This window comes from Ambystoma mexicanum, chromosome 12 (genome assembly GCF_040938575.1).
Source record: "Ambystoma mexicanum isolate Mex_15411 chromosome 12, UKY_AmexF1_1, whole genome shotgun sequence".
Taxonomy (NCBI): Eukaryota; Metazoa; Chordata; class Amphibia; order Caudata; family Ambystomatidae; genus Ambystoma; species Ambystoma mexicanum.
In genome coordinates, this window is record NC_090936.1 from 1001809081 (window position 1) to 1001824672 (window position 15592).

At 44.4% G+C, this 15592-nt stretch overlaps 1 protein-coding gene across 1 annotated transcript in view; it reads left to right on the forward strand.

The window, feature by feature from the left end:
- The first annotated feature begins 11030 nt into the window (after positions 1 to 11030).
- The window catches only part of ARF5 (ARF GTPase 5), a 59400-nt gene continuing 54838 nt past the window's right edge, over positions 11031 to 15592 (forward strand). The window contains exon 1 of the mRNA XM_069629525.1: positions 11031 to 11226. Within this exon, the coding sequence (XP_069485626.1) occupies positions 11160 to 11226 (67 nt within the window). The 5' untranslated portion in view covers positions 11031 to 11159. The remainder of the gene's footprint in view (positions 11227 to 15592) is intronic.

Below are 15592 nucleotides of genomic sequence, written 5' to 3' on the forward strand. Positions count from 1 at the left end.
CTCTGGTTCGTCTTCTTTCTAACCGTCTCTCTTGTAGACGGAACTCAATCTGAAGAGATAAAGTAACCAGGTCTTGAAAGGACGCAGGTCTCGCCACTCTGGCCAGCTCATCCTTGATTTCATCACGAAGGCCACGTCTATAGATGGTTTGCTGAGCGGAATCAGGCCAATCTGCCTTGGCGGCCAGCCTCTGAAAACGAGACAGATAGGTTTGTACGTCCGTGTTTCCCTGGCTGACATCTAGGATAGCTTCTAGAGAGGAATAGAAGACTTCTGGTCGGTCGAAGCGTGCTTTAAACACCTCCGTAAAACGATCATAGTCACCCAAAATCGGGTCGTTTCCGGTGACAAACGGTGTAGCCCATGAGAGTGCGTTACCCATTAGATTTGCAATGATAAATCCGACCTTAGCTCTAGCAGTCTCATAAGCATGGGGTCGAAAGGCAAAATACACTGTACATGCGTCAAGAAAGTCCTTCAGCCCTCCCGGGTGACCATCATATTTGCCAAAGGAGAGTGGCATTGTAGGCAGGTCTCCCCTGTCATCACGATGTAACACAACCTGTTGTCGGAGGGCTATGTTCTCTGTTCTCAACGTCTGGACCTCCATAGTAAGGTTCTGCATCGCTGCTACCAATTCTTGATATTGTTCTAGCGACGCCATGGTAGATTTAGGGCGTTGTATACTGTCAAGATTGGAGGCCTTATCCCCTTCCTCCTCACCTGAATCTTCAGTGGCGGATTCCCTTGGGATCGACTCCGTCTTCTTACGATCCTTCCTCCTTACAGGAGTCTTGTCCTTTGATGTCTTGGCTTTCTTTTCGTGTAAATAGGGTCGGGCCCCTCCAGAGGCCACCGTGGCAGAGATAGAACTCTGTCCGCAGGGACCCCCAGGGGGCCGGACCTAGATCAGGGAAAAAGCACGAAGGCAGAAAAAACCCTGTTTCCAGTTGGGTACCAATAAGGAGTTGAGAAAGTCTGGCTGCAGTTGAAGGTTAATGAAGTTGACCAACAACTCCGGTGGAGGGAGCCGTTAAGCTCTGTGATGACATTAGGGCGAAACACAGAGGAAAGGTACAGGAACCCAAATAACCAATAAGTAAATCATTAAGGAAGACAGAACAGATAGAAAAAGTCCGTAAATAACAGTGCTAAGTATAGGTAACCATAAGCAGAAGGTAGAATTATACCCGCCAAGTGCGATAATTCAGTAAACAAGAACCGAGAGTGCAAAGAAGACAAAAGGCAGAAAACACCGAACAACTAAACTGGATAAGCTTCGGCGGAAACCAAGAGGTGTAGTACAGAAGCTCACGCGAGGCGGAGCCGCAGAACAGACAAGGAGAGGCAGAGGAAAACACTCGCAAAAATGCAAGCTGAAGGAGACAGGTAACCAAGGGAAGAAAGTAAGTAAAGCACAGAAGGCAGGCACTAGGAAGGCAAAGGTAGCTGCAAGGATGGTCGGCAAGGAGGAATATCCAAGAACGAAGTTCCAATCGTACCGGAGCGAAGTGTACAGATACAACGCACCGGTTTGGGGGAGGAGTCAGAATTTAAAGGTACGGACACCATATTGAATGAGGACTGGAGCGCTCGCAAGTCAATGCTTCTAGCGCAGGTACGGACGCCATCTTGAAAGAGGACTAGAGCGCTCGCAAGTCAATGCTTCCAGCGCTTCCAAACCTTCCATTCTCCGTTCCTGACATAAACCCTACTGCTAGGTAAAATAGCTCCAGGCTCCAACTCTATCTTGCAGTCAAAAGGTCTATGAGGAGGCAACTCTCCAGCTTCCTTTTCATCAAATACATCCCAAAAATCCTGATAACAAGTTGGAAGTTCACCCACAACTGCTCCAATGTCAAAACCTATTGCCCCTCTTTCTGCAAGTGAAAATTAAACGGAATTCACAACTTTTTCTTTCTCTTCAAAAGATTTTCCTGAAAAACAATGTTCCAGACAAAAGGTTGATTCTAAGGATACAATTCTTGCACTCCAATCAATTCTGGGATTATGAAGTGTAAGCCAAGGCATACCCAAAATAATTTTCAAGATTGGCGCGTCAATTAACTCAAAAGAGATATTTTCTTTATGACCTCCAGTCATCTCCATCTCAAGTAACTCTGTATTATGAGTGATTGGAACTGTAGAAAGAGATGTCCCATCCACTGCCCTGACCTGCTCCATTTCTTTCTTTGCAACTAAAGGAACACCTAGAGTTTTTGCCAATCCCCTATCCATGAAATTACCCGTAGCTCCTGAATCAATAATAATTGGCCCAGAACCTAAAATTACTTTTTCAAACATCAAGGATACGTTCACGGTTATGTGAGGAACCACTGTCTGTATTGTGTTAGCCACTTGTTGTACTCTGCCTGAAGATTTGGAGATCTTCTTGGGGGTAAAAGGACAGTTTTCAAGAAAATGGCCACTCCTACCACAGTATAAGCACAAATTATTCTCCCTTCTTCTTGCTTTCTCTTCCTTGGACAACGGACCTCTCACCCGGCTCTGCTGGTCAATTATCTTTGACTTCACTTCTCTGTTCACCACCTCAACTTTAGGCCTCTCCATTCTTCCTGGAAACCTAACCTCTCCCTGAGAACGTCTACGCTCTAAACTTCTTTCTGTTAAACGAAAATCCAACTGAACTACCAAATCAATGAAGGCATCTAAAGTATTTGGTCGCTCCAAAACTCCAGCCACAGCATCTTTTAACTCATCCTTTAAGCCCCTATAAAATAAGGAAGCCCTCTTCTCCTCTGGCCATTTACTTTCTAAAATTAAAGTTCTAAATTGAGTGATATAAGAAATCAACTCCTTACCTCCCTGGCGCAGTTCCAGTAATTCTCCATCAACCTCTAAAGATAACTGTCTCTTATCAAACATTTTCTTAAATTCGGTCTGGAAAAGGGAATAATTATTCAAAGCCAAACTCTTTTGACTCACCAAAAGACTTCCCCACGCAGAAGCTTCTCCAGATAAATATGATAAGGTGAATGTTACCTTTGAAGCATCTGTGGAAAACAACTCTGGACGACTTAAAAAATGCAATTCACACTGAGTCTGAAAAATTTTAAACTTTCTTGAATCTCCTAAAAAACGTTCGGGATCGGCCAAAGGAACAGGCATAACTAAAGTTCCTAAACCTCCCTCTGCCCCTCTGGGAAGTCTAGGTTCTTGTTCTTCTCCTAATCTCACCAACTCAGGTGGGTTTCCTGCACCTTCCGAAACTTCAACTTCTCTTTCTTGTATTTGAGTTACCTTTAAATTTAACTCATCCATTCTTTGACAAAGACTTGAATATTCCTGATGAGCCACCCGTAACTCTTCTCTCATTTCCCTAACCATTACTCCCAATGCCTCCATGGCTGTCTCGTCGGGGTTCATAACAGCTTGGGCAGACACTTTTTTTATTGGCCTTTCATTCTGTCAGGCTGAGATCCTGGTGTCTGCGGAAGCTGCTGAACCCCCGACAATCCACCCAAAATGTGGCACTCCGAGCTGATAATATATATAACCGCTCAGTTTACCTCACTTCCAGGGGAAAGGGGGAAGGGACAAATAAACAAACACCAGGCTGGAAGCTATCAACTCGCTGGTTCTTCACCTGTAGTTAAAACATAAACATGTAATACACCTCATTACTCAATGGGTTACTATACTAACCTTAAACTCTATATCCTTTACCAAAATAGTCAAAAAAACCATACCTGGTACTTCTCTTCAGTATGCCCAGAGAAGTGATAAGCAGACAAGACTTCCTTACTTGTTGACCAGAATCTTAAAGATCATTCAGCCTTCTCAGCAGGTCCATGAATGTAATATTTAACTTTGTAGTTCGTCTTCTCAACCTCAAGATTCTTGAACAAGGTCTAAAGTTCTTCAAATAAGTTTAAGGAAGTTCTTTTAAGTTCTTGTATTTGTTTTTATATTTTCTTTTTAGAGTGTCTTTTACTCAGGAACGAATTTTAAACTTGCAATGAAATCTTCACATGGAAAATCCAGCACACGCGCTAAAATCCAAACCGCAGGTAAAACGCATACGCGCTGAAAATCCAAACCGAGGGATAAACACACGCGCTTTAATCCAAGTCGCGGGAAATACGCACATGCGCTGAAAATCCAAACCGTGGGAGAAAAAACACACGCGCTATACTCCAAGTTGCGGGAAATACGCACATGCGCTGAAAATCCAAACCGCGGGAAAAAACACACGCGCTTTTCTCCAAGTCGCGGGAGAATTAAAGGAAATATGCACACGTGCTGAAAATCCAAATCGCGGGTAATACGCACACGCGCTAAAGTCCAAGACGTGAGTAAAACTCACTCGCGCTAAAGTCCAACCCACGAAAAAATACGCATACGCACAAAAACCAAATCGCGGGAAAAAGCACACGCGCTTTTATTTAATCACGTGACACTTCTGAGAGCTCGCGCAAAAGCTCCACATAGATTTGTTCTTGCGCACGCGCAGATACGAAACGCGTAATATAACACACACGCAAACTCACGTAGAAAAAACCCTCGCGTATATGAACAGTAAACGCAAGTCCAAAGTTCACGCTCGCGCTTCACTCTCAAGCGCAGAGTCACACGCGCAGGCTCAAAGTAACGGGAAAAAAATCATGCGCTAGTTTGAAATGATACGTAGGAAAGAAAACAAACGTACGCGCTTCAGTTTTTAGATACAGATTTGCGATTTCAATCCTTTTAAATTAATATAACCTTTTTACAAAGTTCATCAAAACATGGAAAGTCACTTATCTTGTGATTGAGACTTGAAAACTTCTTTCCTCAGAAAAATTGGAAATTTCTCACTCCTGTCCTGTGTCTCCACCAAACTCCATACACGACTCCTGTTTTATTTTCAAAGATGCCGCTCGACTGCTTGAAACTTGACACCCTTGAACAAGTTAAGCAGGAGCAGCAAGCACACGACCTCTCAGCTGGGCAAAGACGATGAAAGGCAGTTTAGAATGTTCACTGTCCTCCCTATAAACAATCTCCAGCCAATTAGAATTTAGACTGAGAACCTCCATCTTGGCTTGGGGCATTTTCCATAGACTGCAATGAAGGTTAAGGGCAAAATTGGCTGTTTAAAAATATAACCCATAATAACTTCCCAAAACCTTTCTATACTAAATATGTGTCTCCCCTGACCCAATGTAAAGAATATGTCGCTCCCACCTGACAGTACCTGACAGCAGCAACCTTTTCAGATGCTAGATCCAATTCCTCGTCACAATATCCACGAGCTTGTAGTTTCTTTTGTAATAGGTTTAATTCCTGGTCTAATTCTTCCTGATCACTGATGATCCCTTTTAGGTGTAACATTTGGCCGTACGGCAAGTTGCGCAGTGTGTTCTGGGGATGAAAGCTCCTTCGGTGTAATACATTGTTTCTGTCTGTTGGTTTTGTATACAATGAGGTGGTGATACGTTGTTGATTCACGTTCACCTTGATGTCCAGGTAATGTATGTTAGGATTGCCAATTTCTACGGTGAATTGAATACCTGCATCGATGCTGTTAATATATGTGAAGAATTTGTTTAGTGATTCTTTGGTGTCTTGCCATATTCCAAACACGTCGTCTATGTAACATAACCAAATTTTCAATTTATCTTTCCATTTGATTTTTTCAAGAAAGCGTTCAGTCTCAAATCGGTGCATAGACGCATTGGCATATGAGGGTGCCATGGTGGCTTCCATCGCGGTGCATGATACCTGAAGAAAATATTCTTTCTCATATGTAAAGTATGAATTTGTGGAGATGAAAGTGTGTAGAGTGAGTATAAATTATTTATTTGCTCCTATATTGCCTTCTTGTAGCAGAAGCCACTCCACTGCTGATTGTCCAAGGTCGTGAGGTATACTCGTATACAGGCTGTTTACATCTATGGTGAACAGTCACCTTCTTCTAACTTGATCTTCTCCAGGATGTTCAGAAAATGAGTGCTATCTTTCACATATGTTGTTGTCTTTTGTATGATTTGGCTGCAGAAAGTAATGAATGTAAGTGCCTAAAGGCTACAGTATTCCTCCTGTGTCTGCCACTATGCGTCTTCCCGGTGGGTTGGTTAGATCTTTGTGTATTTTGGGAAGCAAATAAAAATGTGGTGTTTTTGGATGGGGATTCTGTAAGTATTTTTTGGTTTTGTGCGTGATCATTCCCAGTTCTTCAGCTCTTGTAAGTACCAGTTCGAGGTTGTCCTTGATGCTGTTTGTGGGATCATGGTCTATCTTGGCGTAAATGATTTGGTCATTGAATTGTCTTCTACATTCTGTTTTGTAATCTTCTGTGTTTTGGATTACTAAAGCACCTCCTTTGTCCGCTGGTCTTACTTTAATGCTCTCATCTTTGTACAGTCCTTGGATGATAGACATTTCGCCTCTGCTTAAATTCTTTTGTTTGGGTGTGCCAAAATGTATCTTCTTGAGATCAGACAGGACCATCTTCTCAAAAATCTCTTTTGAAGGCACGGCAATAGGTACGACAAAAGAGCTTTTGGGTTCGAATTTGATTAATTCAGTTTGGGTTTCTTCTCTACTGTTCTCATTCTCCATCTCAGCAAAGAACACTTTCAATTTAAGTTTTCTTGTTAGTTTGTGCAGCACTACCTTTGCATTAAACAAATTTGTGCCAAATGTAGGTACAAATTTGAGTCCTTTTGCAGTACTGCATTTTCCTGACTGCTACGTGTTCTGTTTGAGATGTTAACGACTAAGTTCCCTGTGCACAGCCAGGCTTTGACCCCAAAAAAAGAAGACCACAAAGAGAAGCCTACTGGATCGATCGACTGGACACACTATCACCCAGAGGAATGAATGAAGAGTTCGATTTGAATTGCTTTTTATAATTTGTTTTTATTATCCATGTTGTTACCTCACATGTTGTTAGGAAGTCCTCCGACAAAAGCTGAATTATATTGAAATCATCATACTAACTTGTATCCAAAGTGTAAGTGTCAGTGCTAATTGAAACTGAAATACTCATGCAGTATGAAGGTATTCACCGCCCAGAAAGGTAATAGTGTACAATTTACTGTCTCAAAATTGTACACCAGTATTATGCCGGGTGTGGCTTGTTAGGGAGAATTCTCTGTTTAGGCTGAATTTCCTAACCTAGTGAGTCCCCCAGCAGCTTTGCTGGATTTCTGGAGTTTGTTTTTTTCCATCCTGCCAAGAGTGAGACTCTTTTTCTCCCACTCTTGGACATGAATGTGTGTAATTCCTTTGAATGTCAATGTGTTCTATGGGGTCTTTTACTCCAATCGGTCTCATATGTTTTGCTATGTGTGTTACACTGCACCCTCCGTGCCGTAGCACTGGGGCGTCCTAGCGGACCTCCCTCATAGACTCCATACCCAGGGACTGACTACCGTCTCCCCAGGCATGTAAAGTCACCATTGGCTTTACTAGACCTAAATGTACTAACAGAACTAGTACAAACCATCCTATTGTGGACGTACTAGTAGGGGTAATTCGATTACTCCTGGGTCTGTTATTCGAGGGGGCACTGTCCCGTCCCCCCTCGTCGAGTTTTGGCTGGTGGCAGTGGAAACTACTTGTTATATTCGACCCCAAATGTAACCCTATGGGATTCTTCCCATTGTTGGAGATTGATACCTTTTCTCGTTAATCTCTAACATACCACCGGTTTACTTATCTTAAATAAGTCTATCGGATGGTATTTTCTGCCAGAACTCGGTTTTTAAAATGGCGTCTGTGTTCGTCTCTGTGACTCCTAAACCAAAGGTTGAGCCCTTTGTTCCACTTTTGGCGGGCTTCTGTACAGAGACCCTCCAAAGTGGTGCCATTCTGTCTGGGTTACCACGGGGGCGTGGGAGGGGGCTTAGGCACCCTGGACCGATTTGCCTTGCCAACTCCGGTCGCACTCTAGAGTGATTGGCCCAAGTGGTGAGCCACCCCACTCACCACTTAGTATGTGTTGATTGACAGCTAGGCTGAAAGAATGGCGGTTTTCTGCATAAAAGCAGGGCTTTTGGGACTGGATCTTCAGAAGTCGCCACAGGACCTAAGAATCCGATGAGGGTAAAGCTGAGACGACCTGCAACGAAGACACCTCCGGTGGAGCCCTGTGGAACCGACTCACCACTTCCCGACGACAGAGGAGATCTCCCTGCCGGAGAGTCTCTTCCCCTGACTGGTGGGAACAACCAGTCCCCTTTGCTTTTTCTTCGCTCCAGGACGCAGTGGTCGAATTGCCCGTGCAGAGCACCGCGGCAACCGGATAGCCACTACCCCTGTACCGCGACCAAAAGGTGGTGCCTTGTGACGGAGCACTCCGCGGCTGGCCTCTTCCCTGGTGGTGCACCGGACTTCACTTTTCTTCGACGACGAGATCATCTCTACTCTTGGCAAAGACCCGACGTGCATCCACCACCAGGAACAACTGCCCCCGCCGGAGCTGTCTCTCCACAATCAAGGTACCGTGTCCGCCTGGCTTCCCTTTCTGCCGGATAGAGTGAGGTGTCTTAATCCTCGCCTTTCCATTGGGTCGCCTCCAAGCTTTCTTTAACTTGTTGTTCTGAACTGGTCCAATCTTTCCATAACAATTTGCGATAAAGACTCGAAGCGCATTTCCACTAAGATACTTTTTGGGACACATCGCCTTGCCTCTCTCCGAGTGGGCCTGTCCTCTGAACTTTTGAATCTACAGTGGTTCCTGTCTTCTTGCCTTGCATTTGTTCTTAAAAAAATATTGGTATCGAGTTGATGTCTTAACCCGCCTTTTCTCTCCCGTCCTAACGAATACTAGAGTGCCATCTAGGTTAAAGCATACACCTCTGTCTGCAAATAAGTGATGCCGTTGAACCTAGACTTGTCGAACTATTGTTAGGGGGATTGATATTTCCTTCGTATAGTAATTGTGATTGAAATCGTTTGCCATATTAGTGCCAGAGTGTTTTCTATAGATGTGTTCTTATAAAGAAATAACTATATATCTTTACACCGAAGCCTTGTTGCGTGTTTGCTTGTCTTACTGTGTAGATTGCCCTATATTGTATACTCCACATACTGCCTAACTCTTCTTGAGGGAAGTCTGACTGCTCAGCCACAGCTACCAAGTGAATCTGTGTGGTACAGACTGCTACCAAGTGGGTTTACTGCCAAACACCTGTAGTCCTAAATCTTTTGCAGTGGTCCCAGAGGGAACTGCACAGGTTTCCGCCTAACATGGCTAAACTGTATACGCACTTGAACATGTGACAGGCAATGACCTAGAGCCAGGATGCGGTTACTCACTGCCCAGAGATTAAATGTCTATGCATATGTGGCAATCTACTGCCCATTTACTTTTACAGTAAATACATACACAGGGTGGCGCAACAGACAGATCACATTTACTGTAACATATCACAACTTACTGTCTCAATACTGTATATTTATTTTAACATGTGACAGGCAATGACCTAGAGCCAGTATAAGTCACCACCTTGACACCGATAAGGTACGTGGTTACTCACTGCCAAGATATTAAATGTTTATGCACACGTGGCAATCCATCGCCCATCCACTTTTACAGTGAACACATAAACAGGGCCACGCAACAGACATATTACATTTAGAGCAACAACACTAATCACTGCGAGGAATACATGGATGACAGACAGAACGGTGTCCTTTCCAAGATGGCCGACGGCATTGTGGCAGACGGCCATGTTGTTAGGCGACGTTACCCTGACAACACTAGACTAACGTTTACTTAGGCAGAGAGGGTCACGATCGATGGCGGCAAGCGAACGATCGGGAGCACAAGTTGATCCTGAAGGTAACATACGTGATCACCCACCATGTAAGTAAAGAATAATGAATTATGTTACGTGATAGTGACGTTTTTATAACATTGCCTGCAGGATTCTCAAACAAACGCCTTGAGCCGTACAGAAATGGTAAATCATCAAGCCGAATGCAGCTATTTGCATTTGATTTTCAGACGCTGGCTTTCACCAGGTCACAATCTCTCCTATGCACTAACTAGAACTTCCCCCACGCACTAACAATAATGCATGTTCACAACATAACAGGCAGTCTGATACTGGGGGTGAAAGACTAGGCTACACAGCATTTAACAAATAAGCAGATGACAACACTATGCACACCTTGATAGGGCATGGACTGGAGTAAACATGATTACGAATCATGCGTGGACAGCAGTCAAATAAATGACCACGTAGATCACTAATAAAAGGCATAGCTCTCAACTCACACGCTTTTGGCGGGTGTCACCCGCCTTTAAAAGGGCTGACTCACCCGCCAAGCCTCATGCACGCCCATTCAATTCAATTGGCGTCTCACCCGCCAAAAACAAAATCGGGTGATTTCACCCGCTTTGGCAGCACAAATGGTTGAGAGCTATGAAAAGGTGTTGGGAGTAGTGCATACCATCACATTTAACAATGTTAAACTCTTTGGTTAGAATAACATGCTGAAGCTCCCTACATACCCATAGCAATAAATGGGCTTTCACCTGCCAAACACAAAATCTGGTGTTTTCACCCACCCAAGGGCCATGGAAGGTTGAGAGCTAAGAGTATGGGAGTGGCTGTGCCAGTCAGGGGGGTGGGGGAGAAGTAAGCGCAGGCACATTCTGGTGTTTCGCCCTGGGCACCAAGGTGGCTAGAAATTGCCCTGCTCTTACTATCCCACTGTCTGCCTCTCTCGCGCACTTGTTAGCAGCATCTCTTTCTTGCACTCTTGCCCCCGAATCTTTCCTGGCATTCTTGCTCTATTTCCCTTTCTACTAATGCCTATAAATGCAAACTTCGATGGACATTAGCAAATTCCCAAACTATTTACTTTGCCAATACTTGTACAGACATTGTCTAGTTAAATCTCCCTTTCTGAAATGTCACTGCTATGTGTGGTGCACGTTTCAGGCACCAGAGAGCATACAAAATGACTGCTACCCATAATGTCCCTTTTCTGTCTCTATTATAGCTTGACATTCACTCTACCTGGTGACGCAATACGCACGGTTACGTGGGCGGGTCTGCTGGTCTTGCGGCCGGTTTCCGGGTGACGTCATTTCTTCCGCGTTGGCCTGGACGTGGCAGCGGCGGGTGTTGTAGCAAGAGCGTTGTACGGGGCTCGCAAACGATAACGGCAGAGCAGCTCGATTCACTCACTGCACCGCCATGGGCCTCACCATCTCTTCGCTCTTCTCCCGCCTCTTCGGCAAGAAGCAAATGCGGATCCTCATGGGTAAGGACTGCTAGGGACCCACCCCTGCTGTCTGCCCCTTGGGTTTAGCCTTCTGTAGAAACAAGACAGTTTGACAATTATCATAAAGCCACCCTTTATACAGCTCTTTAGAGTATGGCTCAATTGAACGATTCCCCTTTAAACGCATGCCATAGGAGGAGGGGCAGGTTGAACACCCACAAATTGCTAGCCATAGAAGAGGTTCCGCCCCCGATCGGTAGACGGCCCTCGCCACTCACTAAGTGAAGGGTGGGGGTGACATGGAAAGCCCCCGCCCCCATTTATTTACCCGTGTACTTGCTATAGTGCAAGGAACGCACGATGGCAATAGTCACTTTTAGAACTATAATCTATCGAGTGGCTATCCCTCTGCCCCGCCTGGAAAAAAGGTTTCCACCGGAGTTGCCTTGGGCTGCCCGGAGGACGCCAGACAGGGGTCACGTATGTGGTCCTCTTCCTTCACGTGTGTATATATATATATATACTTGGCCCCTTTCTCTTACCAGCACACCTGGGAGAGACTCCCCCACTATCTTGGAGCAGTCTTGCTCTTCCTGAATCTTCCCCAGACGTGTACCTGCTGACACCTTCCTGAAAGTGCTTTCATTTGTCTGTTTTCTGTCTCAAGTTTGTTCTCTCCGGCAGGACAATGTAACATGGATGGAGAGTTGGAACGGGGCGCTCCATGTCATAATGATTGAAGCGTTTGTTTTCCTTGGTGCTCATTGCATTATGCCAGTTAAACCCATGGTATAGACCAAAATTGTGGTGCCACAGGTGGTAACCATGCGCTGGGCTTGTTGTTCCTCCAGGCAGAGGACGCTTCTAACCTGACATCACATAGCGTATGCATAGCAACAAAAGTAGCGTGAATGCAAAGGGTAACGTTGGAAACATGCAGTACATTCCACAGGGAACTAAAGTAGTCTACTTCCTCAGTACGTTTAATCACAAACCACGTTTCTAGTCTTGTGAGGCCATGCTGCCTTGACATCGATGACGTGCATCACCTATCTAAGCCCACATTGAGGGCTACCTGCTTTGGTTGCCTTTCTTGGAGAGCTGCTGCACTTTAGCCACACTTCACTGAGGATTACCAAAAAAAGAGGAACACGTATGTGTGGAGTTCGTGTTGGGGGTCTCGTTAAGCCAGTTAATTGCCCGTCATTTTTAGGGAGGGCCATTCTTATCTTGGAATAGACATTTATCCTCTCGAATTGCAAGAGCTGAAACACGATTGTAGACCCATAGAAGTGGGTATCGTCTCATACAAATGTTTTTTTTTTCTTCAGTAAATGGGCTCTTGCACTTTTTGGTAAATGATCGCATGCTGTTTGTCCACTGTGTATGTATGCACCAGCTGTTGTGGTGTTTGGAGGGCTTTGGAATAAAATGTGGAAGCACAATACGCCATTTAAGCCAAGTCATATACACCACACCACCACATACTTCCGAGCCAGATGGGGAATGCATTGTGTGTGCAAATTGGCTCAAATGAAGCCATTTGGCAATTCTGCCACATTGCAGGTGTCATGTCTATTTATTTCCTCCCCAGCACCGTTTAATTCACCATAACGTTTCTGGTATTTGCTCAACCTGCCCCATTCAAAAGGACTCCATATGTGACATTAACTTGGAACATTTGGCAGTGTTAAGGAACAATTGGGACACGTCTAGTACCCATGTAAACCTAATGGACCATACAAACGGCTTTTCTTGACATGCTTCTTATCCCCTCTATCTCCCGAGTCTTTCCTCCACCACCAGGGGCATGACCTAGACTCCCTCCAGCAGGGGTTGTGGTAGGAATAGAGATGGAGAAAAGCATTAACGTTTCACCGTGCATCAGTAAAGGGAGCATGCAATCAACCCCCTGCAGTGGGTGGCTGCTTCGCATTTGTGTGCACATGCGTGGTTCACTAATGTCTCATATATTTTATTGATGGTCCAATGCTCAACCCTTCCAGTAACCCTTTGTATATGTATTAAATGCATGCATCGTTTATAACATTCAAAACACAATACTTCAAATTGATCTCACACTCTTAAAGTTCATGTTCAATAGCTTCTGACAAAACTCTCAGTAATGCTTTTTAAACTCATGTATAATGCAAATCATTTATGAGAAATAAGTAATAAAGAAACTGCTATCATTATGGTCACTACACATAACACACTTAACATGCAAAAAGTCATTAGTGTTAAGGCAGCAATTATTGTCATTGCTTCTAAATCTACTCAAGACTGATCAACCATCTCCACGATATCAGTCGCCTTAAAAATAACTGCCTGTCTCGCTAGGCAATCCTCATAGGAGCACCCGCCCTTTTAATACTGCAGTAATTTTCTCAATGTGATATCAATGATGTGTAAGGCCTCATTCTCACAATCTGTACAAGATAGGGAGATGAGGGTTTGTGGATGCATGGAGTGGTCTACACATTCCAAGAAAAATGTCTGGAGGTTCTGGAAGCTTTTTTAACACTTCTTGCCCAGCAGCACCTAAGCAATGAAAGAGGAGCGCCTCTTTGCGCTCATTGGAAAAGTTGGGGCCAAATGCAGCCAGCACATATTTGTAAAAGCCCTCCTTCCAGTCTAACCAATGCCCTCTAGGTTCACCTGGCGTTGGAAGGAAGAAAACTGGAGCCGGTATGTTTGCCATGTCTCAACCTGGATGCTGTCACCCCCCAGTACAAGCAAACCTCTTCCTCTGAAGCACTGTTCCCCAAAAGTAGCAAGTAATCCAAACTCTTTAAATCTGCAAAGTTAAAATAAACTTAAATGTAAATAGTGGTGGTGGTTGCATCCAAAGGCGGGATCGCAAAATGACAATATTCCAGCACCTTGTTCTCACTGAAGCATTTGAATGATGCAAGGCCGTGTGAAGGTAACGCTAGGCCTCCCTCCCTCACTCAGCGTTGCTTCAGTAATCCACCGTACTCCCAGATTTCAATAAGTAAATGATGCTCCTCTCACCTTCCAAATTCAAAAATAAACGATGCTTCTGGGACACACGCTCCGCTTCAGGCTGCACTATGTCCGCTCCGAGACACAGACCAGGTCCAGGGGGTCAAACCGACCAGGATACCCTTCCTGTGCTTCCTTGCACCCGGTTAAAATCCAAAATTGGCGCAGGATTCCTGTTGTTGCCGTGGGCCGTGTCTCACTGGGCCCAATCCTCGTCGCCAATGTTAAGTTGAGCGGTTTTATTCAGAAAAGATACATCCATGAGAACGGCCCCCAGCAGTGAACCACTTCTCTCCTTCAGCTCTCAACCTCCCCTGGAATCTGGAACCCTTACTGAGTCAACACAGCCAGGGTTCCCTTGTAACTAAGATACCCAATGCCATGAGTGACAACAATATTGCATAGGGAGGTGAGATGAGATCTCAAGTTGGTACTAAGCGCCTCCTAACAAGGGACCTCGTCCATGTTGTGTTGGACGGAAGTTCCGGGTTCTACGTCTATTATTGCCTCTGCCAGAACCTCGTCTTTTGAATCTATAATTGGAATCCGACTGGAAACCCTCCTCATCTGAACTATAAGATGTGTTCGCAAAACGAACATTTTTTTAAATTTTTCTTTGGGCTCATCATTTTGTTGATTCGGGACATAAACTTCTTGGGTGTAACGGAAAGCCTTTTCATGTTTGTAATCGGCTATATCCTTTTTTTAATCTCCTAATTCTGTCCCTCACTGTAGATTCTTTAAAATCATTAATCTCCCTAATGATTTGGTCCAGTCTTTTTAGTAAAGGCCTCTAGCGGAACTAGTTTATTGATTTCATCTTCCAATTTTGCCAATTCCAAAGTTTTCATTCATTTCTTTGGCTGTCTATTGTTAAAAATCAGCCAATCCTGCCCGCATTTATTAGCAATGTAACTCATCTAACAATTAACTCCTTGTTGTCTAAATATAATCTGGGCTCGTTATTCACAATGAGTCCTTGCGGTAATACTCCATTCCTAAGGTATTCCAGCATAATGGTACCGTGAAGTTCTGTGCGTATCAGACGTTTCTTCATTTGGAATAACTCATCCCAGTTGTAAGAGGAGAACTCTCACCCTCACTGGAAAAACAGCGACGATCTGGCCAATAAGTCAGTGACATATTTGTCGTCATAACTACATGTCTTGTCTGCTGCCATATTAAGTAGGTGTAGGGGGAAATTTAGGCTGCAAATGGAAATCTAAAATGTAATACCATGTAATGGGAGTAGTTCAAAAAGAAACCTAGAATGGAACACCATATAAAGGGGATATTTCAAAAAAGAATTTGCTCTCTCACAATTAAGCATATGATGGTGAATATAATGTCCCACGACCGGTAGCCGTGCCAAACGCGCAAAAACACACGAATGGGGACT